Genomic DNA, 25,368 nt, shown 5'->3' with positions numbered 1-25,368 from the left:
GATGAAACTCGTTGCCAGGCTCACTCACATATGAAAAAATACTTATTTGCTACCCCCGAAATTTTGTGCTGGCTGCACCCCTGATATTATATTTCATAGCCTAAGTAAAATTTCAAAATTAATACTCGATCTTGCCTCACACCATCACATACACCAAAGAGATGAGAATTATGGTATCCCTACTTTACAATCATACATTGTTTTGCATAAAAATAGAAGAATTGTACAAATAATAGCATCGGATCATTGAACAAGCTTGAAAACTTTACTTGGTCAAATTCATTTGAACAGTCTAAACATATAGTACAGTAAATAAGTGTAGGCAATGGGTTTAGCAAAATGCAAGATAGTTAACCTATTGATTTAAAAACAAATACACTTACTGAAGTTGAAGCCAAACTGATTGTCAGTCATACATAAAAAGACTCCATTTATGAAAAAACAAAATCCTTAAAAATTTTTGAATGTTATGTTGGCAAATGTGCTTGGTCTATAGTCACTGGTACCATAACAACTACTGTTGTCTTTGTTGCTTTTCACAGTACGTACAATTTCAGAATACATGCAGTAATTAGGTGCATGTCTAAGATACATTGAAGAAATGACTAGAAAAAGGTAACATATACAAAATCATAAGACGGATTAATACTCTCAGTTGTGGTACCCAGCTGATTTATTAATACCAATTTTTTAACACAGTGTTTTGAACATATCTACAAAGCAAAGGTACTGGTCACAATCAACAAAGGTATATATATAATCATCACGTTCCTACCTTGTAGGAGGGTTTGGATACAATGCATCATTGTTCATCGCGATGAGCACTTTTTGCCTTACAGCATTTTTATAACAAAAGTATATTCACTAATGCAGTAAGCTACTTACTCACCATGGCACTGAAGTTTAACACCAAGGTCTACTGAAATCTGTACATGCCAACAATACCAGCTCCAGCCACTCTGACTCTACCAACGGATAATGAGAGAGGGTGGTAGACAAAAACTTTCTAATTACTTTTATGTTTCTACTTGTCACTTAAATACTTTTATATTACGTATTAATTCTTTCAACTTTGTCTTGTTTTGAAGTTGTTCTTGAACTCTTTGTGTTTTTTCCTCTTGTTTTTATATGTGGCAAAGCTTCTTAATTAATGAAGTCAAACCTAGTCAAATGCTGAGTCATTTGCAAACAACTGTTATTTTATAGAGAATTTGAATGCCTTTCTGCCACCAGAAAGTGGTCCATCACCATGAATATGCTGAAAAGCAACTTCATTCCTTTGTTCAACATCACACAACTGAACTTTCCATTCTACTGTATTTTCTTGTGCTTTTTTTTTTGATGAATCAACTTTTCAAGAAAGGACACAATCAGTTAAATACAAAATTATAACTTTCAAAAATTTTTTACGAGGACCTGATTAACTGTAACAGCAAAATTTCTGCACATCTAAATGGTGATTGCTATGAATTACGGATAAAACTAGATAAAAATCTTCGCTAAGCACCTTGTTATAAGGAGAATTGTTATAAGTACACCGTTTTTGGGACAATGTTTCAGTCTAACACTTACCAGCAAAAAATAAATTTGTTGCTTCAGGATGTTCAAAAACGCGTTTGATTAAAAAAGCGATGACATTTAAAAAATTTTTTTCAGTAGACTCACTTTTTAACATATCTATCATGTATTTTTGTTTTTAAAAACATAGCTCCTGCATGTCAATAAACTGTTTATGGTAAATATGACACAGGGGTATCGTACTTTGCTGGTTATTGTTGCCGCAAAATTGTTGTAACTTGTAAATTAAAACATTAATGATTTTGTTAGATTTGTTTCAATGTTAATAATGCCACTAGATTAAATAAACTCAAATACTGATGAAAGCTTTGAATAATTGTTTAAAAAGTCTTTTATTCTCAATTATTCTCTTTGCTCCACTTTTCATAATGATAGGAAATAACTGATAAATAACCAATCTCCTTAATGATACTCTATTATTGAGCTTAACAATCTTTACTGATGCAAAAATTATATTGATATATTATTAACTAATGAAAGGATGTCACTATAGGCTACTACCAAGACCTTCTTTAAAGAAGGTCTTGCTACTACCTATCAGTTCAAATATATTTCTGAACTATGAATAAGTCTAACTATAGTGTAGCAATGCCTAGAAATTCTATATTCAAGGTAAATGTAGGACAAAGACCAAGCCTAAATTACCATGTTGTATATGTATCGCGATTTCGGGTATTAAACCCTCTTCAGTACCGGTACAACTCTATAATCAGCACATTAACATTTACAGCAGCTCAGTTTAGAAAAAGGGTAAATAAAAATGACTGCGGTTATTATTCCCGTACAAGGGTTGCCAGACATGGAATTCTGCCCAATTTTGAGAAAATGCTGTACGTTAAATTGCTTACTCCATTTTTATAAAGTGTAGCACACCGGACTGCAAAAACCTTCAACCAAATACAGTCAAGTTTCCACAATTTTTCATTGATATTACAAAGTATTTGACTTGCGATAACATGAAAAGATCCAGTGTCTAAATATACTAGGAGCAAAACTAAAGTTCTTGTTTTTTTGTTAATACAGTGCAGTGTTAAACACTTGGCATGTAGCAATTTAAAAAATGTGGGCATAAATTGAATTCGTTCATCGTTCGATCTGGGGGCTTGATTTAATTCTTTCAATTCTTATCACTTTCACAAAAGCATGGCTAATAAAACGTACTGAGAGACAAATGTCATTTTGAATAAACCATGCCATAATAGCAACCACAAAAATGACTGCAATCATGAATGAGTTTTTTCATGATGAAATCAGCACCTGTCAGTTAGGCATACTTTAAAGCTCGGAAAAACCTACAAGGAATAGTTTTTGCACAGTCAAGATAAAACATTCCTACTTGTTTGACACAGGGTTGCCAGATTGGCCTTTTTACGGCCAAATTTCAGAAATTTGGCCTTTTTGAAAAGTGTTTGGCCGGACAATTTTTGTTTGGCCGCTTGGCCTTTTTTTGGCCTTTTTTAGTTTCCCGATTGGCATTTGTTTGGCCTTTTTTATTTTTGGTTTTTATAGTTCTTTTGGTTATTCCTAGGCTAGCAACAGTGAAAAGTTTTGGTGTAGCGTTTTACATCATGCCCATTTCAAAGACCTTGCTAGCTATGCTTTAACATGTCTCTGCATCCCTGTCAGTAATGCAGTAGTAGAGAGGATTTTTTCATTACTTACTGCAGTGAAAACAAAACCACGAAACAAAATGCAGACTGAGCTTTTGGAAGCGATTTTGCGAATACGAACGGACATGCTGCTGAATGGAACATGTTGCACAAACTTTGATGCCAGTGCCATAATGATAAGGCGTTTCACATCTGATATCGTTTATGGTGAAACTAGCAGTAACGAAATGGCAGAGGCGTTAGCATTCCTAGAATAAGGAGTGTTCATTGTGGAAGGATGTTGGACATAAATGCAACAGGATGATGCTTAGCTTAATGTTATAGGCCTATACAGTGATGTACGCGTATACAAAAAATAGTGACGCCGTCAGCGTAAACGCAAACATTCGAAAAACCATACGCTGTATGCGTCAACGTAACTTGTAAAAAAAGTGGCGGTGTTCGGTTGAACGCATACACTAGCGTAAACTCATTTTGTTTGCTAGGTGCCAAACATTCACACGGTATAAACCACTCGAAACAAACAAGTTTTATTTTGAATTTCCACATAGAAACACAAGCATCTGAAAGTGTTCATCTGACATTTTGCTGTGTTTTGGTTCCAATACGTCTTTGCCCATTGAAAACATTCTTTCAACTGCAGCACTGGAAGGTATTGGCGTGTTGTAGCAAAAAAAAGACATTAAAAAGTATGCGTTGACACTATGCGCTCAAAAACCGCAAAAACTTTACGGCGTAGCTTCAAGCGCAAACTATCCAAAAAAATGTGGCCGTAAGCGCTAGCGCAAACAAAAAGTATACGCCGCAAGTATGCAGCGTAGAATTTGCGGCGTATAATATACGTACATCTCTGGTTATATACATATTTCAGTTGTATTGTAATTGTTTCCACACCTACGGTATCTGTTTGTATTTTATGGATTGCATTTTTTCAGGAATTTTACTAAGCAATATTCTTCTTTAACAGATAACATGTAGAACAATAGAAACTGGGTACATATTTTCTAATTTGTTGTTGAAAATAAGTGCAAAAACACCACTGATTTCAACAAAGAGAACAGAACCTCAGGTTTGGCCTTTTTTTCTATAATTTGGCCTTTTTTGGGGATGCATTTGGCCTTTTTTGTTTTATCAATCTGGCAACCCTGGTTTGACATATCATTGGGCTATGTCAGCTAAAGCAGTAGACACTAGACAAGGTACTCTAACAGCTGCAAGGTGTTAAGGTATCTGTTAAACATACCCAAAGATTAAATTGGTAAATGCCTAACCTATTCTGATATATGCCTGTTGAACTGCCCAGGTACTTTTCAGTTTTAACTATCAACTAAGCAGCTTCAAAAAAAAAGCAGACCCATTACTAGTGGTTTGAACAGCTGGACTTGGCTGGGCTACATTGATCAAAAGTCTCACCAAATAGCCAGTTGAGTATGCGGAAGTGGCAAATAAATCATGTTTAGTTAACTCAAAGTTAAAGTAACAATAAAACATAAACTTTTTATCAATCAACTGCTTTTAACTTTTCTTTAGCAATCGCTATCTTTTCAAGTATCCTGCCATATTTTGCCAGCAACTCAGACTGTTAATGTTTCAAAGAAAAATGTGACCGAATTGGCTAAAAATTGGAATGCATGCTGGTACAATGGTGTTGCTATGAGAGCTTTTTTAAAATTTTATTTCTTGACCATTTTATTGAAAAAAATGTGTATAAATATTTTCGCACGCAAGTAACTTTCAAAAAAATTTTTTTTTTTTTAGGAAAGTGACATTTTAGAGAAAAAAGCTCTCATAGGTATTTGCATATAAGGTAGGTCTAGCACTTTATAACATTTCTTGTTGCTATATGGTGCTGGTAGTGAGAAACAGTATTTTGTATTAGCATGTCAAAAAATAATTATTGAAATATTGTCTGTGTTTGAAGGAAGCTCATTGCATCAAATTAAACTTTTATTTCATGAGACTTGCATACTCAGATGCGTCTTTTCATGCCCTGTTCATAAATATATGGTATGTGGGGGTTCCCACAATAGTTAGCTTATCTGAGGCAAGCTTCTCAGCCATCAGCGAATATTGTGATTTCATTAGAGGTGTCCCTTAAATTGGCTTACGTTGAAAAAGTTTCGGCATGGCACACCAGTCACCTTAATATTCAAATACTGCTGACATTTCTAAAACAATTCATTCATTTTCTTATTTGAGCAACTGTTTAACCTGATATTTGCCGCAAGAGTCATAGCGGCAATGCAATGACACAGTACAGTAGTTGAGTAGCATAATTATTACAATAGTCAATAGCATGTTAATTGAGTTTCAGGCAAAGTTTAAGTAGGGGTCCGCAGAATTAATAATTTGTCTAAAGGGGTCCGTGACAACAAAAAGGTTTGGAACCACTTGCAGCAACCAACATTTTATAAGTTGGTGTAGCCTACCAAACAATATATGCACAATAACGTAAGTTGGGCTAAAAACATCTATTCTCAACATTCGGATATCTTGGCTTCCACATTAAGTTTCCGTAATCCGTATGTCCCAAATGTTGCGACCCTTCCAGTTTGACTCAATACCATTACTACTGAAAGGCAGCATACCCGCTCGCAAGGTAAACGTTGCGTCCGATACGCAGGCTAACTTTTAAGTATGGCTATAAGATCATTACCATCATCGCTCATCGGCCATGCTTGAATAAGGCGTGGACTACCGTAAGTCTCCACATCGATCGATTGTCCATAGTTCTTATTAAATTTACGAAATCTTGGAAATCTTAAGTCACCAGATACACAGCATAAAAACTGACACTTTTAAAAAACATTTATTGACATTTTACAACGGCGCCAAGATGGGAAGCAAACCCTTGTAAAACACTTAACATGATGAGTTTGTACGGCGGGAGGGGCAGTTAAAAGTAAGAGAGCGCTTAAAGAAGCAAAGCTGGCCCGGACGAGTTCAGAAAAGCAAAAGAAATATCAAGAACACACGATGTCACCGTCTGGCAGGTAAGCTGCATTGACCTTGACTGAGAGAAACTGACCAGACAGCAAAATCAGTCTTTTTTGCATTGATTGAACGTCTACAGACGTTGAATCAATGTAAAAGTGATGAATTTTGTAGCATATGAAACTGTTCCACATGAGGGCAGTGACAATCACTTTTATGTGGTGGATAAATGGCAGATGTGCGTCATAGACTGCCAACGAACAATAGATCGTCGTTCGAATCATCTAAAGCTTGCAACCAATGCATTAAACAGGTAAAGTCCGACAGAGTAGTTGTTGGAGCTGAAGCTTAATGGGAAACCTTTTATAAAATCCAGTGCAGGTCACCACCGGCTAAAGTCAAAAACAGCGGCTAAAATTAATAAAGAACGTAGACCAATCGCTTGCTACTGACGCTGACCGCGCTTTGACTGAAGTGTCAATAACACCGTGTTTTATGACGTCAGAGAGACGAGCGTCATCAGTCGCTGTCGTCACCGAATGTGGTTCGCTTTCCTTCGAATTGTTGGATAGAAGCTTTGTTCTTGTTGAAACCGCCCCCTCTTCCACCACGGCCGCCTCCACGCCCTCTGCCGCCAAATCCACCACCAAAGCCTCCACCACGACCTGAAAACAATTACACAATAAGGAAAATGATAATTACACCTCGTTTTACCCTAGAACACCCGCTTATTAAGCCCAATTTGTCCCATTCCAGAATTACTGAAAATACAGGAGTGGCGGAGAATCGTCCCTCGCTTAATGAGCCCAAAATTGTCCTTTCCGGATGTGGACTTAATCAGCGGAGACGACCGTATTGAAATTGATATTAAATTGCTAAGTATTTTGATCAATATTATATGCTTCCGAAACGTTTGGGTCGCAAAGAATCAAAAGTATTGTCTTTTAGGTCGCGCCAACAAGTGTTTGCGGACCCCTGCCCTAGAACACTAGCCTACAAATTCCCTGCCAACTTGAAACTTTAAAGGCTTTTAATTTGTTAAAGACGAAAACCTTTTCTACAAATGGTTTTTCAAAGCCATCATGAAGTTCTGCTTGTAAAATGTAGTTTTAATTAGTAGAACAGGAATTTGATACCTTTAGCTGCGAAACTCAATAGTTTTTAAGCTACCATATGCAACCAAGCATGACCTTGCAAATGACGCAACACTAGTTCATCTTAACCAGCACATTACCTCCGCCTCGGCCGCCACCATCGCTTCTTCGCTCTGCGGCGTAGTCGACGTACAACTTGGTCCCTTCCATGTTGACTCCGCCTTTGGCGTTGACGTAGCACGACGTTGCGTCACTCTCGGATTCGAACTCAACGTAACCAAAGCTGAACGTAAAAAGACATTATAACATCATAATATGTTGTTAATACTAAGCTCAACTACAAAGCAATTTAAAAAAATGCTAAGGCTGGAAACGGGTTGACCACTCGGCACATACAGTTGCACAACTGGGAAAGAAATGCCACACCAGCTGTGGCAATATCCCTGTGTCGCCAGAACTCAAAAGGGGAGTTTTTGTCTTTTGACAGTCTCACACAGAGAAACGAACAGAACACGTCCCTTTTTATATTACATATATACCAACCCAAAGCAGATGAAGGAACAAATAAACTGACTTCAACTACAGCAAGGCATTTTCATAGCAGGAAAGACATTGCATATTATGTTTTTATTATGAAGCCAATGCCGGAAAGGCTAAACTTACAACTTGTTCTTCCCGGTTTCTCGATCTTGTGGAATCCTGGCATCTAGAGCTCCATCAAAGTTTGATAGAAGAGTATCAGTGGTCATGTTTTCTGTGATTCCCTTCACGAAAAGCGTCTTGCTCGGTGTTGCTGGAAGATTAGAAGCGAGTTAATTATTGGAGTGCCGCACCAAACGTTTGGTGAACTACTGCCACCAATGATTGGTGTTTAAATAGTCTGTTGCAAAGATGTACACTTGAAATTCTTGGCTTTTAGCACATCTAAATCAAAAGCTTCAATTTAAAAAAATACTTACAACGTTGGCCCCCTCGCCCAAAACTGTCGCGGCCACCGCCGCCCCGACCTCGTCCGCGGCCGAAGCTGTCGCGCCCACCGCGACCTCTGCCACCACCACGGCCGCCACCTCCACCGTTGCAGGAGTCAAGGAACAGGGATCGGCCATCAAGCTCAACTTCATCTTTAAGAGCATATCCGGCCTCTTTCTCCGCCTTCGAATTGAATTCGATAAAGCAAATCCTGCAAGATATCCATTGAACAAATCAGTTACAAAAAGGTCACGATTTTTATCAGAAGCTCTCAAGAAATTTTATAAACAGCTCTCAATATTCTCGTTGAAAAATTGTTGTAAGTACACAGGTTTGATTATTGTATCACAGTAGCATAACTTTTACTGCAAGTCGGCGTGATTTAAATGTTTGTTTTGTTTACATAATGCCACCAATAAAATCGCAAACCTTTCCGGTGTCAAAATGTGTATGCATGGTACATATGCATTATACATTATACAATGATTACTTTATTAATTGGCTTTGCCAAAGGAAAAACATTCTGGTTTAAGATCCTAAGGATTTACTTGGTCCAAGAACAGTATTTTTTCACCAAAACGACAAATGCAGCACTCGTTAGACTTACAGAAAACGCTACACATGAGCATTGAGCAAGGTTTTCAAACGTAACAGAGGAATAGGGCAGACGTGGAAGACTTACCCCTTCGAACGTCCACTTTCGCGGTCCATTAAGATCCGAACTTCTCTGACTCCATCAAACAAACCGGCAATCTGATCCTCACTTGCTTGATAAGGAAGGTTTTTGCAGAACAATGTACGTTCGTCCTTCTCTTCTCGGGATCCGAATTCACCTGAAAAAAGTTATTTGAGTAACATTACCTCAATTGCTTTTACAGTAAAGGAAACAACCAAAGCTGAAGACAGTGTTGCACCACCAAAGTATGGAAGTAAAATTAAGTCACAGTAAGCCGACAAACGTATCATCAGCAGCGATGTTGGCAAGAAATTCGTCCTCGTCGATTCCTGAATTCGTATTGTCGTTCGCACTGACAGCAAAATCCGTCATTTTTACACTGATTCCACGTCTGCAGACGTTGAATTAATGCAAAAATGTTGGATTTTGTTATCTGGGAAAGACACAATGTTATAGGCAAGAAAGCGCTTTGATCGTGTCGTCACATACCACCAGCGCTTCTTCTGTCGGGCTTGGCGCGATCATCGAGCTTCACGCTTATTTCTTCGCCATTGAAATCACTCTCGTCTAAAGCCAGGACGTCATCTTTGTCTTCCAAGGCGACATCGACAAACGCTTTTCTGAAAGCAAAGCTGGATGATCTACTTCTAAAATACCAATCTTGCTGTTGCAGGTAACAAAGTTTAACTAATCCAAGTTAAAAAAAAATATGAGCAAATTATTAATGAAACTTACTGTCTGCCATAGTTTGCTCGGCATGCTTTTGATTCTATGTTGTTCTCTTTTAAAAACTTTTGAAAGGAAGAATCATCCAGACCTTCGGGAAGATTCGAGAATACAAACGTGACGATTTCACCTGGAAAATTTAATGGATCACTTCACTGCAATTAAACGTGATGTTGAATTTTTACAAAAAAATAAAAAATATTGTTTTGATGATTCTAATTTTTAAACATCGGATTATATCATTCGACAAATCTTTAAAGATTCACAGAACTGTGTTTTGCTACTCATTTCATTGGCTCCCTGTGTTTCATAGCACACACTTATACAAATGTGTGAATAGGTATGCAATGGTCTGGCACATCCTTGTCTTAATGCTTTAATTATGCATCTCATCACTAACTGCTGTTTGGGAAAATAAATTAAGTCAAATTAAGAATCGCTTGTAAAGTTTCCATTTACATGTCACTAAGAGCAATTCGCGTTGCAAGCTACTACCATCGCTGGGAGCACAGTTTTGATTATACTGTGGAATGTGGATGTGACGCTATATAAACACTGGTTGAAAATGACAACGTTAATCAATAATCATAGTTATGCGAGTGTTTACCGCTCTGAACTTTGGCTTTCTTTGCAGGTGCTTCACTTTTGTCCGCCTTTCGCTTTAAAGTGGGATTAGTTTCAGTTTCCATTTCCTCATCATCATCGTCCTCATCCTCTTCTTCTTCACTCTCTTCCTTTAATTTTACACACAAGATAAATAAGTCTTGTCAGGCTTGGTAACGTAGCTTATGCAAGACCTTATAAATACGGTACTGAGTTTACTTCTTGTTAACGAGAGCCTAACACAATGCACTCGGCTGCAGCAATGACAATTTGGAAGGCGCTAAAAGTAGCGCTAAAATTAAAAATGAACCCAGGGTTACAAAAATACATTAGAATTATAGTCTTTATAACGATTAATCACCAACGGTCCAACAATAAAGATAAACGTGACAAACTGAAAGAAAAACTTCGACGTCACAAAAGTAGCTATCATCTTACTTCCTCGTCATCATCCTCGTCGTCTTCTTCTTCATCACTTTCTTCTTTGGCAGCTTTGGTCTTCTTTTTTGCTGTCTGCATAAGTGATTGTAAAACTTAGAACTAACCAAAAGCTTTATTGCTGTACTTCTACCACCACGCTACACAACTGCATTGCTCGCTTGAAATGAATGGAACTTTCCGTTGCCAGTAATGTGGAAGGGCAACAGGAGACGTGACAGAACCGAACGATAGACAGCTTTCCAAAATGTACAATAAAAAATCCCCTAAGTTGAAACTTTGGAATAACAAAGGAAAAACGCAAATCGTAGCTAAATTAAGTCATCGGATGACTTGATGCAGAGGGTTAAGGCGATGGCAGTGATTTCATTGATGTGGACTTGATTCTCACCACTGCTATGCCGATTGATGTTTTTTCCAAAGTTCAAAGTAATAAATGTTAAAGTGCCTACCCTACTGATCAGCGCGACTCTGATTGGTCAAATTTCAAAGCAGGGAATTTTTTTATGGTACTATTTGGAAAGTTGCGAACGGGACGGCGGGTAGAAAGACTGTTAACATTAAAACAAATATAAAGTGGCAAATAATTACTTTTGTTTTTTTTTCTTCCTCTTCCTCACTTTCTTCTTCTTCTTCGCTCTCCTCTTCCTAAGAAAACAAAGCAAATATTAACAGTGAACACATCCAAATTTGTTACAAGATAATCAACTAATTTAGTTTTTCTGGGGCACTTCTACACTCGTTGGCCTCACTTCAGTTAACTGGCTAGCTGCACGCACTGCAGAAGAGTCTTCTATAAGTTAGCAGCTGTGATTTGAGCAAGCGACAACTGAGCTAGCAACAACTGAACAAGCCATAACTTGGCATGTCACAAATCAGCAAATTTAGTTTGACAAGCGATGACCAAGCAAGTCCGACGTGAGCAGCACGTAAATCTCATTTGCTGACTTGGCAGTAGCTGAAATGTAATTGCTGAGTTGCCGCATGCTGAGTGGTTCGACTCCGACGACCAAGTTTGCACACAACTTCCTAGTCTTGGCACATTACTTAAAACTGAAATGCAGAGAATTACAAAGACCCAGAAACCACAAATACATAATTCAGATGTTTGAGATACAACTAATGAGATACACTACCGTAAGTTTTGATAATTGCTAAAGTGTGTCATCTATAACGCAAGTAGTTCTGAAGAGATTATTTTGATTATGAAAGACAACTCACTTCTTCATCGTCCTCTTCTTCTTCGTCTTCATCATCTTCTTCCTCTTCACTTTCTGACTCTTCCTTCGGTTTCACAACCTTTGCTTTTGCCTTCTTGCTTTTGGGAGGAGCCTTTCAAATGTAAGCACACAATTACAGTATGGAAAAACCAAATGAAGAGAAGACAAATTAAACAAGAAATCATCGTCTCAAAGAACAAAACGGATGTAATTATTAAGATAATTGAAAAAGATATACTGTATATAAACTTCGAATTAACCCACTGCCTAACTCATGCATCGTCAACGGAGAACTGTTTGCTGATTTTGTTAAAGGCTATGGAAGTAACTTTATGAAGACAGTGCGTTTGAAGAACATTGTAGTTGACACCAGCATAAAAACATTAAAATTCTTGGCTTTCATTGCAACATAAACGTATAATAACGACTGTACCCACCTTGACTTCTTCCTCTTCTTCGCTTTCTTCTTCCTCTTCTTCGGATTCTTCTTCAGAAGATTCCACCTCTACATCAGGTTTCCTTCCATTCTTTGGCTACAGCAACAAATTTAAGGCATTCGTAGATCACTAAGGTTCACCAATAGCGGTTCTTAAGCTAATCCCATGATTAAATATTCGAGAATCAGTTTTCGCACAATAAAAAGCATTGCGGAAAATAAGTTTTTTAATCACAAGACTAACTCAATCGTTGAATATAATCCACCACTGGTTCATCAACCCCAATAGAAGGAACATAAGTTTAACTTTTATGCAAATTAGACACCGAAGGACTGCCGTTGCTTTCTTGTTTTCACAAGCTATCCGCAACATTTCAACGTATTGATTTGACTGATTAAGCCAGAGAAAAAAGCATCAAGAAATAGGTTTGTGGATCCGGAGTTTAAACTTTTTCATCATTAATTTCGACTTGAGAAAAACACTTTAGAAGTTTTTCGCACAAACCTCTTCAACTTCCTCTTCCGACTCTTCTTCGGATTCTTCCTCTGATTCTTCTTTAACGGGTTCAGGTTCCGGTTCAACTTTTTTTGATTTCTTCCCCTTTTTTAACTTTGGTGCCTAAAAGCAACAAGTCTTTGCTGAACAAGCCTTATCATACAAAGCAAAAATGGAGATGTTCACACAAAGAATAAAAACAGAGTAAAGTTGAAATACTGCTAAAAACTAGTCACTAAGACAGATGAATGATCTGACAAATAAAAGTTTCTACCTTCACCACCTCTTCTGTTACTTTTGCAATTTTGACAGGCTTGACAACTGCTGTTTTTGCTTTCTTTCCACTCTGCAAAACATAGGTCACTCTGTAAAGGCCAAGCGAGGAAACAATCACGAACGAAAGAAAATACAGCAGAGAAAACTGTCACTTACCTTTTTTGATTTAAGTTCAACCATCTTGAAGTGTTTTGTTTAACAATTTAGGACAAAATTAACAACTATGTAGAAATAATTTGCTTATTGTTGCCTAAAAATGCATAAGAATTGCGGTTAATCATTGTTTAAACTAGAAAATTTAACATATTTGCAATAACACAACTATTATGAAAAACTTAAGTTTATCTAAATCTGTTGCAAGGAATACATAACAGTCTGTCACGGTTTGAGAGATGTGCTTCACAATGTAAATTTGCAGAATCCCAATAATCAATGGAAACATTTAATGTTTAGTAGTCAAATTGCTACTTTTAAACCCTTTTCACGCTTCAGAGATTCCACTACTACTGTAAAATCCTAAACTGACTAGTGTTGTCATCACATATACCAAAAAATGCACACCCGGAGTGATGAAAAGACAGGTACTACCCTATAAGCTCGAAGAAACAACTTAATGAACAGCCTCTACAAAATTTGACTTCCATGACTCATAAAATCATTGAAACAACCTAGCTAGCAAAAAAAAAGTTGCTGTGTACGCCGAAACGACGTGAACAACGTTACGGTTTGGAAAGGAAATGCACATTAAAAAACCACGCTAGAAATTTACATATCCTTAAACAATATTGCGGATGTAAAATCAAAAGGACACCAGCAGCACACCAGGAGAGAAGCACCAACACTTGGTCTGAACTACAGTTTTTTTTGTTTTGTTTTTAAGTTATCCTGATAAAACAGAATTGTCAAGATTTTCTAAGAAATGAAACGCTTTGTTTTCCGATTCAGCATTCCCCTGCATGTATAACGTGACATCATCCTTGGCTGCTTTTGCCAGCCAATACACTTGCACGGCAATTCTCTCCTTGCCAAGTTGAGACTTTGACAGTCAAGCATCATTACTTGCCTCTCCCTCTAAAGCCACGACCTAAAAGAAAAAATGTCTAAGATAACATTTAACCTGTCTACTGGAGACTGAATTATTGACAATTATTTATTCTCAGGTCAAACTAAGGGTAATCTTATTTAGCAAAAGTTAAAAACATTTCCTGTAAGTTAAAGACAAACCATGTAAACACTGAAAAGTTGTTGGACAAACCAGATATTTAGTATGTTTTAACTCACCCCCACGACTTCCTCTTCCAAATCCTCGACCACGACTTCCACCTCTTCCATATCCCCCACGACTTACACCTCTTTCAAATCCTCGACCACGACTTCCTCCTCTTCCAAATCCCCCACCACGACTCCCTCCTCTTCCATATCCCCCACGACTTACACCTCTCTCAATTCCTCGACCACGACTTCTTCCTCTTCCAAATCCTCCGCGACTTTCACCTCTTTCAAATCCTCGGCCGCGACTTCCTCCTCTTCCAAATCCTCCGCGACTTCCACCTTTTTCAAATCCTCGACCACGACTCCCTCCTCTTCCAAATCCTCCGCGACTTCCACCTTTTTCAAATCCTCGACCACGACTCCCTCCTCTTCCAAATCCTCCACGACTTCCACCTCTTTCTAATCCTCGACCACGACTCCCTCCTCTTCCAAATCCTCGACCACGGCTTCCACTTCTTTCAAATCCTTTCCCACGACTATTTCCTATCTCCAATCCTCTCCCATTGCTTCTTCCTCGACTATCCTCTTCTTTTCGCGAAACGTTTTCACTTTTTTTTACTCCAGCACTTTTAGTCTGTTCTGCATAAACGTCCACAAACAATTGACGGCCGTCCAACTCCAAATCATCTCCAGCTTTATGAGCTCGAACCATATCTTCTGCAGTTTCAAACTGAACAAAGGCAGTCCTAAATGAAAAAACAAAGATAACAAATTACATTATGAATTGAATAGAGATCAACAATCAGACGTTCAAAAAATATTTTACCCCTTCGAACGGCCTGTAGTTTTGTCGATAAGAATTCGTACGTCCTGAACTCCTTTAAACAAAGCTTCTACTTGTCGGGCCTCAGCAGAAAATGGAAGGTTTGTAATAAATAACGTGCGACCATCTTTCTCACTTCTGTCATTATCTAAACATACAAATTTATCACATGAGGTATGTCTAATTGTCTATTACATTCAGCACTTTTATTTGAAGTTACTGCTGGGAAGTAAAATATATATCTTCTAATGACTGAAGGCGAGGGTCCAAAACCCAAACTACTCCTTTAATGGAATACTTGGAACTGTTCGATATCAATCGTTTGCCGATGATTCTCGACCAGGTGGCTGGTTGTTGAGGATGGCTGCTTGACTAGAAGACCTTCCAGGTTACTTCGCAGTCACCCGTTGCAGTATCCACAGATTCTATGTGATCGTTTGTACTATTTGACCTTACTTATTGAATGTGTGTGTTTATACCAGCAACAAAATAAACGCCAATCAATCAGGACTTACGATTGATTGGTAACACAATCTAAACAAAATTTTCTGAGTGCATATTGTCAGACATGAATATTATTACCAAGGACGTGAATAATGCTTCTCGATTTCCTTTACCCTGTCTTTGTTGCAATATAAAGAGCTAAAAACAATGTGATACACGCAAAAGTATTATAACAACCTTTCTTTATTTTTGGCCGGCTTTTTGGTACTTCATCCACTTTAACAGCCAATTGAAATCCAGCCCATTCTTCTCCATCAAGTGCGAGTGCCATGTCACAATACTTCTTATTGAAATCAATGAAAGCTATTCTATAAAACAGAAATTAAATTTGTGAACAACTGGCAAGTTCTGTTATGGAAAACAGGTTTAAAATAGTTAAACATATTTAAGTAATCAGGTCAAAAGATCGAGTTTTGTAGCAAGTCCAGTTTTACTGCATCTCAAAGAACCCAAAAATTATTGACATGGTAAACTTTATGCACGATTTTAACTAAGGCCATGGAGTCGGGCGAAAAATACACGATTCCTACTCCTGGGTGTTGACTGGACGATTCTGACCTTTAGTGAGACAATTGTTTTTTGCATTTGTTTAATTATTTTAAATGTAATTTCACTTGAGTTATGATTGAAATTGAAACGGAGACGACTTTCACTTTTCACAGAGACGACTTTCACGCCTTTGACAAATAAAGCAAATAAAATTTTTTGTGCATCATTTTGTTTTAAGCTGGAATTGGCCTTTTGCAAACGACTCTAAAATCTCTGACTCCACAGTTTTGACTAAAACAATATAAACGGAAGATAATAATAAATCAAACCCTACTGCATAGCGTAGTTTGCTCTACAACCGTGAACGTGCATTCCTCTGCTCTTGAAAAAATCATGTACTTTGATATTCGTCAAACCATGCGGTATATTGGAAAACATCAGGGTGACAATATCTTGTTCTGAAAGAAACGAACATACAAAATGTGACTAGAAAAAAACTATTTAGCAGACAGTATGGGTACAGTGCACGTTGTATAACAAGACCAGAAATTTACATACAAGCGCAAAATTGTATGATAAATAATATCATAAGACATGTGAAAGTACTTTTTGGCTTCTTGGCAACAATGACTTCTGTCTCATCTTGTGTTCTTTTTCTACTTTCTTTCAACAATGATGAGTTTGAAGTTTCGGTATTTGAATCCACCTAAGTGATATATATATATACAGAACATTGATTACAATGTTTTCGTGTGATGTACAGTTTAATATACCGGTACATATTATATATCATATGTAAAAATTGACAAATTGCTGGTATCTAATCATTCAGACAAGCAACCACAAGTTTCCACTATCAGACACCTTTAAAGATTATTTTCTAACCACAGTGCCAATGTATAAATTTCTTATGTCTGTAAAGCTGGCAATCTGACTACATTTATTGTAGTTGAGAATGCTAACAATAGTGTTCCACTAGCATCTACTCTACAGTAATAGAGTCCGCATTTTTTTTACACAAAGAATATAAACTTTTAGTTATAATGTAAAACAACCTTATTTAAAGTGTTAAAATTTCAACCGTGATGCTTATGACTAAAAAGGTTGCTAATCATATTACCAACTAACATCAGCTTTGATGTCCACAGTTGTCTCACTTTTACTGACGTTAGACTTCACCATTCTATAATTCGAGTCACCATACTGAACAGACTCATTGGCAGTTTTACTTTTGCAGGAAGGATCTTCCAATAATTTCAGCATTTTTGCCTTTCTGTCCTTTGCCATCTTCAAAATATAACATTAGTTTGAATGCTTCATGCTAACTTTAGTCTAAAAAAAAAAGCTATTAGAATCATGGAGTACAATTTTTAATTATTATATGGAGGTCATTTTATTCCATTATTCACCAAATCAATGTAAAATAAAGTAATTGAGTAGCTCTCCAATAAATGGCAATTTTTTTAACATTCTTTCTGCAACTCTATGAACTATAATGATTTACAAATTACGACACAAGAACTTGTGCCAAAAATGGTTGAATCTTGACACTATACAGTAGAGCTGGGCGATATTACGATACGATATTTTTTCGGCAGCGATATTTATTCACAAAGCTCCGATTTTATCGTTTATAAATGTACTGAAATTATAGCAACATTTTCGCATGCGCAGTGACACAGACATCACATGCGCAGAGTGTGCCAAGTGTGTGTGTGTGCATTGTTTACGCATTGCAAGCAGTCTGACATCGCATGCGCAGATACCCTCAAGCGTGTGTGCATTGTTTACGCATTGCGAACAGTCTGACATCGCATGCGCAGACAACCCTCAAACGTGTGTGCATTGTTTACGCATTGCAAACAGTCTGACATCGCATGCGCAGACAACCCTCAAACGTGTGTGCATTGTTTACGCATTACAAGCAGTCTTTGTGATTACGCAATCCTGCTTATTGATTCCCACGTGTTGCATTGTTGCAAAGGATGAAGTCCGGTAAATACGATCGGAAACTTGCAAGCTGACTGAATTTACGTAGCATAGCGTAGCGGCTGTAGCCTACGGTAGCTACAGCTAGGTAGATACTTTATTGCTACTCACAGCTGCATCTCTATTTTGCATCAAAAACTATCAACAAGGATAGCTGCATCTGTACATGGTGGCGAGCTAATGCACTGACTTCCCACACTTGCAAAAGTTGCAAGAAAACTTCTGTGCATTCAAGCCACCAGTGTTAGTAGTGAAAGGGTGTTTTCATTCAGAATGGCCCGATTCGGTGAGTCCGATTCGGTGAGTTCCCTATTCGGTGAGAGCCTTTTTCGGTGAGAGCCCTATTCGGTGAGTTTTTTTTTTTAAATTATTGCGCGCCGTAGCCTAATTATCATTGCCGTTATAGGGTTTAAAGGTTAGGAGTTTGGGGTTTTTGGGCGTTGGGGTTTGAGGTTTTTTTTGGGAGTTTTGGGTTTTTTTGGGGGTTGGGGTTTTTGGGGGGTTGGGTTTTTGGGGGTTTTGGGTTTTTTTGGGAGTTTTGGGTTAGGGGTTTTAACTAGGCTACGGTACCCGATAATTTAAAAAAAAAAAATTCAAAAAAATCACCGAATAGGGCTCTCACCGAAAAAGGCTCTCACCGAATCGGACTCACCGAATAGTAGCAGACCCGTTTTCCTTAGTGGCTCAATTGTTTCCAAGAAGAGATTGTGCCTAAAACCCTGCAATGTCAACATGCTGACATTTTTGTCCAAAAATCTTTAGTTTGCGACAGTTAAATTACAGCATTGTTTGCAATGTACCGTAGTTCATTTCAGTACCAGTGCTAAGTATGTTTTTCATGCAGTTATAGAAAGCCGTGCTTTGCGATTCGCTGTAAAATATCGAAACTTAGATAATATCGTTTTATTTTTAGTAACATCGTATCGAAATTATTTTACCAATATCGCCCAGCTCTACTATACAGGTGGGCACAGGATGTGAAATTAACAAGAATTTTAAAATTTTAATGTTTTGGTGCAGATGTCACATGGAAATTGGTGAAATAGATAAACAACTAGTGTAGGTTCGCCACATTGGGCCTAACTACGGTATGTCAAAAGCTGAAATATTACATGAAATATAAATCAAATATCAACTACATTAAATGCATACAATACATGCTCTCTTTTTACCTTGGATAATAACTTAGACTTCATCTTGGTGTAAAAAATCCAATTACTTTCTGTAACAAATTAAAAAACAAGAATTACTGTTATGCCGATCACAACAGTCACGGGATAGAATAATTTAGAACCTTCAGACAAACTCAAGAGGGTTTTTCAGCTGTCACACTGTGTTTTTGTAGGGATCTGCTACTATTGGAAGAATCCGATTCGGAGACAGTCTATATCGGAGAAAACCTTTTTCAGAGAATTGTAAAATCACAGCGGCATATGTATATTGAAAGGAATTAGCTGACAATAGAGAAATGAATGATAATAATGAATGAAATGAATGATCACCCACTTAATGTTCCACCTCAGTCCATGTGGGATTTCCTATGTGGCATCAGCCATCAATTCCAAATGGACACAGGATCTGTTATTTTTTGTTTGTTTTGTTGTTTGACATCGATTGAATCATCTCCGGCGTTTTTGTATTGGCTTGTTAAACTGGGGATTGGAATTTTCTAATAATTGAGGATTCGAATATATTCTAACTTTGCATACAGACGGCGATGCAGAATACATGCAAATTTTATGTGAGCAAACATTTTAACTTAATAGTTAAAAAATAAATTTAATACACTTTTTATTTTTCGCTAAATTTCAGTTCAATTTATTTTTCTTTGTTGCAATGCTTAAGAAACGATATTGTGGAATAAAATACAAAATTCTCTAAACTAAATAGAAGGCGTTGTTCGATTTTCAAAAAATCTTTGAAAAGGGCTTTCTCCGAATTGGATTCTCCGTAAGGGGCCATTCCGGTTTTTTAGTGGTACCGTATCTAGGCTTATTGACCAGTTGAAGAATCTGATTTAAGGGGCAGATCTACTTAGAAAAAAAAATTTTCAAATTTTTTTTGTTTTGATATATATTGGAAATTTATTGTAGATTCCGAATATGCAGTCAGTTTTTACCTATTTGCCCTCATTAGGCTTCAAACGGAAGGTTTTCTGAATGCACCTCAGTTTAAAATGTGAATAAAAATTTGCATTTTTGTGAGAATGTTAGTTGCAAGATGTTTTGTATTTTCCCTTACAAAATCTAATAATGAATATTAAGCTAAATAGCGCCACCTTTTCAAAAGGTTAACCAAGTTTATTGAGAATACAATGGACATAGAAGAAAAAAAGTCACATTTAAAGTCAAAAGCATAAATTTACCTAATTCTATTTTTCAAATGCAACTTATTCAAAATCATGTTTTTGTGCACTGAAAATGTTTTTTCTAGAAAACTACTTGTCAGAATTGGCTAAAATTTTTAACAGATGTACAGTAGTAGGCCTTTACAGACATAATGATTGAGTTTTGTTTCAATATTCAGAGTAAGGTAATAAATATTTTATTACCAAATCGTGAAGTCAAATTTGCTCTCGATGCATAGCATTCCATAGCAATTACGAAATTTTTTATATTTAAAAAAATAAAAGAGTTAAGAAATCCCCTCGATCAATTTATGGCTAAGATACCCTACTAGATCACCATGCAGTTTGAAGTCCCTACCTCTAGCCATTTTCAAGTTTTTAGGGCTGCAATGGAGACAATCGGTTGATTTTATGTACAAATTCAAAATGGTATAAACTCTTAATGGATTGCCCCAGCCTAACAAAGTAAATAATTTTGGATAGCTTGTTTCCTCCTTTTTCCAGCAATATATACAGTCTTCGAAATTAGCGTCGGCAAATTACCGACGCAGATGCATGAATGGCGCATTAGCGTCGGCAATAAATATGCCGAGGCCACACGAGCGGTTGTAAGGTTAGGGTTAGACATTCCTTCCAGTCATTATGCCACAGCCATAGATTTGTTCCTTAGGTAACACCCTGATGGAGCTCTGCGAAAGAGGCGTGTGGATGGGTATCAAAGCACAAAAACAGCGAAACGTGGACGCTCCATTGCGAAGACAGTATACATTCACAGCCAAGCGATGAGCTTCTTGATGTATCTGATGACGTGACAATCTCATCCTTCGATACAGCATCTGATGATTCCGATGCTGACAGCTAGTTCTTTATTAAACAGACTTTGTGTTGCTCGCAGTTGTGCCAAAATTATGTTAGTGTATATACTGTATATGTAAATCGAGGCAATCTTCTCGCAGGGAGCTATTAATTTGTTACCGATACCTGGTTGAGCAATTAACGTTATTTTATGATAATTCAACGTCGCTAGATGTCGAATTAAAGTAAAAAAAACGTAAATTTTTTATTGGGCATTGTTGTTACGCAATATAACCCGCCGGAAAAATTAAATTGATTTGTGCTGACTCGAACGTTGAATCAACCCAAAATTAACTTTCTCCTCCCCCCGTGAGTGAATTGCTGTAACAGCGTGCGTAATCACGTTGTAATCGCGTTGCTCGCTTTATCGCTACTTATTGTATTATTACATCACAACAAATCAAACAGTGCGGTGGTGATAAACTACTCTAGTATATTTTTCGCGTTTAGTTTTAAATGTTTTAGTACAATTTTTTTGTAATAAACATTCACAGCAATTGTCGAGGCAATTTCAACTTTTGCCGTTTGGCCTTGGCAACGTTTTTACCGAAGTAAAAATATGCTAATTTCGAAGACTGTATATATATGGTTTGTTGGGGTTTGTGGGTGAACTTTTGTGTGTAGATTGTTATTTATGACAAGTACGAAAAATGCGATTCTAAGTAGAACTGCCTCCTTAAGTCAACAAGGAAGTCTGTTTTTGTGTCCACCATCAGACATGCCTATAGCCTTGCCAAAGAAACAGCTGCATGCTTTAAAACAGTGTTAAACCGACAGTCCGATACTCCTTCGAATGCTATACAAAGACACTTGGTTATGTAGCCGACATTGTGCTGACAGATCCTTAATTTTTAAGAGATCCTGGTGTTGGTGAAGCCATTCTTTTTGCAAGTGGAAATTAAGTAGAAATTGTTGATTTATTGGACATGAAAACAGTCAGTGATGAAATCACATTATTGTTTGTTTGTGTTCAATTGCAGGCAGTTGAAAACCATACCAGCAATCATACCAAACATTGCAAGTCGTCAGATACTGTTGGGCAATTTCGGGTGCAACCGAATTTGTACCCTGAACAGTTCGTCCCCTGATAATATAGAGAAAAAATTTAAAAAAGCCGAAGTCGCTGATTGCAGTTTCCGCAAACATTTTAAAATTTTTTCCTGAAAAGATCGAGAGAAAAACGAAGTTTCCGCAAACAAACAAACTGAAAAGATCGAGAGAAAAAATAGAACAGAGCCGAAGTCGCTGATCGGAGTTTTTGTTTTTCCGCAAACATTTTTAAATATCCGGTACGGTAATGATCCTAAGAGTCTGTTGAAGTCGCTGATGACAGTTTCAGCAAACATTTTAAAAGGGTTAGGGTTAGGAAAAGATCGAGAAAAAAAAATCGAAAATAGCCAAAGTCGCTGATCAAGTTTCCGCAAACAAACAAACTTAAAACATCGAGAGAAAAAAATAGAATTGTTTTTTTGCAGTTTCCACAAACATTTTAAAATTTCCAGTAATGATCTTAAGAGTTTGCCGAGTCGCTGATTGCAGTTTCCGCAAACATTCTAAAATTTTCGGTACCGTAATGATCCTAAGAGTCTTTGTTTGTTTGCGGAAACTGCAATCAGCAACTTCGGCTATTTTTAATTTTTTTTTTTGAATTTTTTAGGGTACGAACTGTTCAGGGTACGAATTAGGTGGCATCCAAAACAGATAAGACTAAAACCGACACAAACCGGTATCGTACCGGTAGCCTAATTTATTTTGTTAGTTGCTGAATTGTTTTACTGCTCTAAAGCATGTTTTAGTGAATGTGAATTTATGAACAAATTGAGGAATCCATAGTAACAAAAACAAATCTCACTTTCAAGAAACTTTTAAACCAAAATTTCCGAGTGACATGTTTTTTTTAATAATACCGGCACATGGAAATGTTAATATTAAAAAAAACAAAGTTTAAGGCCCAGAAACAAAGTTTAACAAAGCAGTCAAAAGAGAAACACAAAAATCAACACCAGCACAGCAATTCTACAACATGGATAATAGAACATTTTATTTTCAGCTTTTTATATTACCTTTTTAAAGCTAACCTACGTTTTTCAGTTCAATTTGAAATAAAGCTGCACGACACCAAGTGCAGAATGTCCGATCGATTTCTGAAGACACACAACAAGATCCAACAAAAACATATCAGTCAACCATGAACAAAGCTAATATTTATAATTTAAGCTTCGTTTTTATTCAACCCAAACATTATAAAATCATGCTACTTACATCGCAGTTATTCCCGTGTTTTCACAATTCGGAATTAGACCACGTTTCGTTGCAACTTCGCAGTGTTGGGAAATCTTGGCATCCATTAACCACGCTTGTAACACGTGACTTCTTCAATCAAGCAAATTATTTTTTTCTACGAAGGACTTCAACGAGGTTTATTTATTATCGCATTTGATGAAACTCTTCATTATTTCACACCAGTGGCGCCAGTGGCTAGTTTTAATGGGTAGGCTGCGATAAGCTAAAAAATGTATTACATTGTTTTACATTACATTTATCAATTTTACGAGAGTAGGTTGCAACCTTGCAGCCAGGGGTGCATTCCTAAAATTTTTTTGGGGGGGGCTCTAACACTTAGCTGTGTTGTTATAGACAAAGTATGTATAAGTAATCGGTGTAGGTTAGCCAACAATGTTTACCTTTTTTTAAAAGGAAACACTGTTCAGTTTGTTTTTACTTCTGAACATCATGTCGAAAAACAACTCATGCTAAAACATAGCTTGAAGTACAGAAAAAGGTAGAAGCAACAAAACGTGAAAACGTGGTTGAATCCGATATAAAATTATAAGTTTGAAATTTGGCTTGGTTGCTACACTGCAATCACAGTCTCTATATTACTAGTCTGGAAGGCTAACGAAAAAGGCAGTTGTCGTCGCTCGTGAAACAGCGCCCCTAGTGGTGGTATAGTATATTATGAAAGCAAAGCACCAAAGGTATGCAAATACAGGCATATTGTCTGCTATCAATGGTGAAATTGTGCAAGATGTTGTGGTTGCAGACTTGTTTTTAACTAATGTAGAATGTTTAGGATGTTAGTTACAGTATTTATCTAGTAAAATTCGTTTGTTCTACTTTTCTTAGACTTAGGTTAGCATGAACATAAGTAGTTAAAAGATAATGTTAGTTTTTTTTTTATAATTTTTTTCATAATTTTGCATGTTAACAAGTGTAGTTCAACATACCTTGTGAAAACATATTGCAAGTTCTTGTTCACTCCTGTCTTGAAGAGACTCCAAACATTGTGACAACAGTTTAATGATTTTTTAAAACAATATGATACATACAATAAAAAAACTTTCTGTACCCTATTGCTGCATTCTAAAATATACATATATATATATATATACTGTATTTATGAACATGCTCTGTTTGTATTATGCATATAAATTGTTTTCTATCATATATCGTGAGTGGCCCATGAGTAACATGCTAAATGTGACATATCTGAAATATAGAAGTGCTGTATTTTCTTTTCTATGAAGCTAGCTGTTTGCATTCAAAAGTAAGTTACGGTACCAATACCTTAGCCCACCCGATGGTGTTTAATGCAAACATAGTTATTTTGCTTATGTATGGGCTTATGAAAATTAGCACAAGTATATTTTTAGTGGAATTGGCTCAAAATCAACCATGGTTACAGTAGTGAATAAGAACTCATAATTAATATATAGGCTACAAATGTGTCATGTCAAATGCAATTCTTCATTTTGGTGCAAAATATCTTAAGTGGAACAAGAAAGATTACATACATAACGTAACTTTATATTTGTATCAGTAGTAAACAAACAAATTTTTTGCCAGTAGGCTGTAGCGCCAGAGAGCTCTGTCGTCTCTGACGTCACACGTACACGTCACTAGAATCTTCCAGAAAGCTCCGCCTTGAGCGCATAACTGCACGTCTCGGGAATTCAATTCAGCAATCGGGAATTCAACTTCTGTAATCAACGTCACTATGCCGAATTCCTACCTTGGTTCATCGTTATGTAGAATTGCAGTCGTGTTGCGTTGTGTGATCATATGTAAAACTCGCAATCTCACACTAGCACCT

General features: G+C 36.9%; 2 protein-coding genes across 3 annotated transcripts; both read right to left on the bottom strand.

Moving 5' to 3' along the window:
- Positions 1 to 5,978: 5,978 nt before the first annotated feature.
- LOC145765914 (nucleolin-like) lies at positions 5,979 to 13,331 on the bottom strand. 2 transcript variants are annotated; one of them, XM_082577580.1, is made up of 15 exons: positions 13,213 to 13,331; positions 13,055 to 13,126; positions 12,790 to 12,903; positions 12,286 to 12,381; positions 11,850 to 11,960; positions 11,220 to 11,276; positions 10,629 to 10,703; positions 10,195 to 10,321; positions 9,597 to 9,717; positions 9,351 to 9,493; positions 8,868 to 9,018; positions 8,176 to 8,396; positions 7,880 to 8,009; positions 7,357 to 7,499; positions 5,979 to 6,787 (listed from the first exon to the last, which is right to left on the bottom strand). In XM_082577580.1, the coding sequence occupies exons 1-15, from the start codon at positions 13,234 to 13,236 to the stop codon at positions 6,642 to 6,644; spliced, it is 1,731 nt and encodes a 576-aa protein (XP_082433706.1). In that variant the 5' UTR covers positions 13,237 to 13,331; the 3' UTR covers positions 5,979 to 6,641. The 2 variants fall into 2 exon arrangements, with proteins under 2 accessions (XP_082433706.1, XP_082433707.1); XM_082577581.1 differs by having other exon boundaries at positions 9,351 to 9,481; positions 13,213 to 13,329.
- Positions 13,332 to 13,490: 159 nt separating this feature from the next.
- On the bottom strand, positions 13,491 to 23,622 carry LOC145765915 (uncharacterized). Its single transcript, XM_082577582.1, has 9 exons — positions 23,538 to 23,622; positions 19,246 to 19,295; positions 17,213 to 17,371; positions 16,691 to 16,790; positions 16,419 to 16,542; positions 15,773 to 15,903; positions 15,095 to 15,239; positions 14,338 to 15,014; positions 13,491 to 14,140 (listed from the first exon to the last, which is right to left on the bottom strand). Exons 2-9 carry the CDS (start codon positions 19,267 to 19,269, stop codon positions 14,112 to 14,114), a joined length of 1,389 nt encoding a protein of 462 aa, XP_082433708.1. The 5' UTR covers positions 19,270 to 19,295; positions 23,538 to 23,622; the 3' UTR covers positions 13,491 to 14,111.
- Positions 23,623 to 25,368: the final 1,746 nt, after the last annotated feature.

This window comes from Aplidium turbinatum, chromosome 3 (genome assembly GCF_918807975.1).
Source record: "Aplidium turbinatum chromosome 3, kaAplTurb1.1, whole genome shotgun sequence".
Lineage (NCBI taxonomy): Eukaryota > Metazoa > Chordata > Ascidiacea > Aplousobranchia > Polyclinidae > Aplidium > Aplidium turbinatum.
This window is presented reverse-complemented; position numbering and strand designations above follow the sequence as displayed.

Bases quoted from the DNA above. Each gene is read 5' to 3' on its own strand.
- LOC145765914 (XM_082577580.1), bottom strand. From the start codon at position 13,236: ATGGTTGAACTTAAATCAAAAAAG. The intron at 10,322-10,628 runs GTAAGATGATAG...GTAAAATTAAAG, and splicing joins ACGAGGATGATGACGAGGAA to GAAGAGAGTGAAGAAGAAGA. The intron at 8,010-8,175 runs GTAAGTATTTTT...CTAATCTTCCAG, and splicing joins TGGGCGAGGGGGCCAACGTT to CAACACCGAGCAAGACGCTT.
- LOC145765915 (XM_082577582.1), bottom strand. From the start codon at position 19,269: ATGAAGTCTAAGTTATTATCCAAG. The intron at 15,015-15,094 runs GTAAAATATTTT...TTTTTCATTTAG, and splicing joins ACTACAGGCCGTTCGAAGGG to GACTGCCTTTGTTCAGTTTG. The intron at 14,141-14,337 runs GTGAGTTAAAAC...TTTTTCTTTTAG, and splicing joins TGGAAGAGGAAGTCGTGGGG to GTCGTGGCTTTAGAGGGAGA.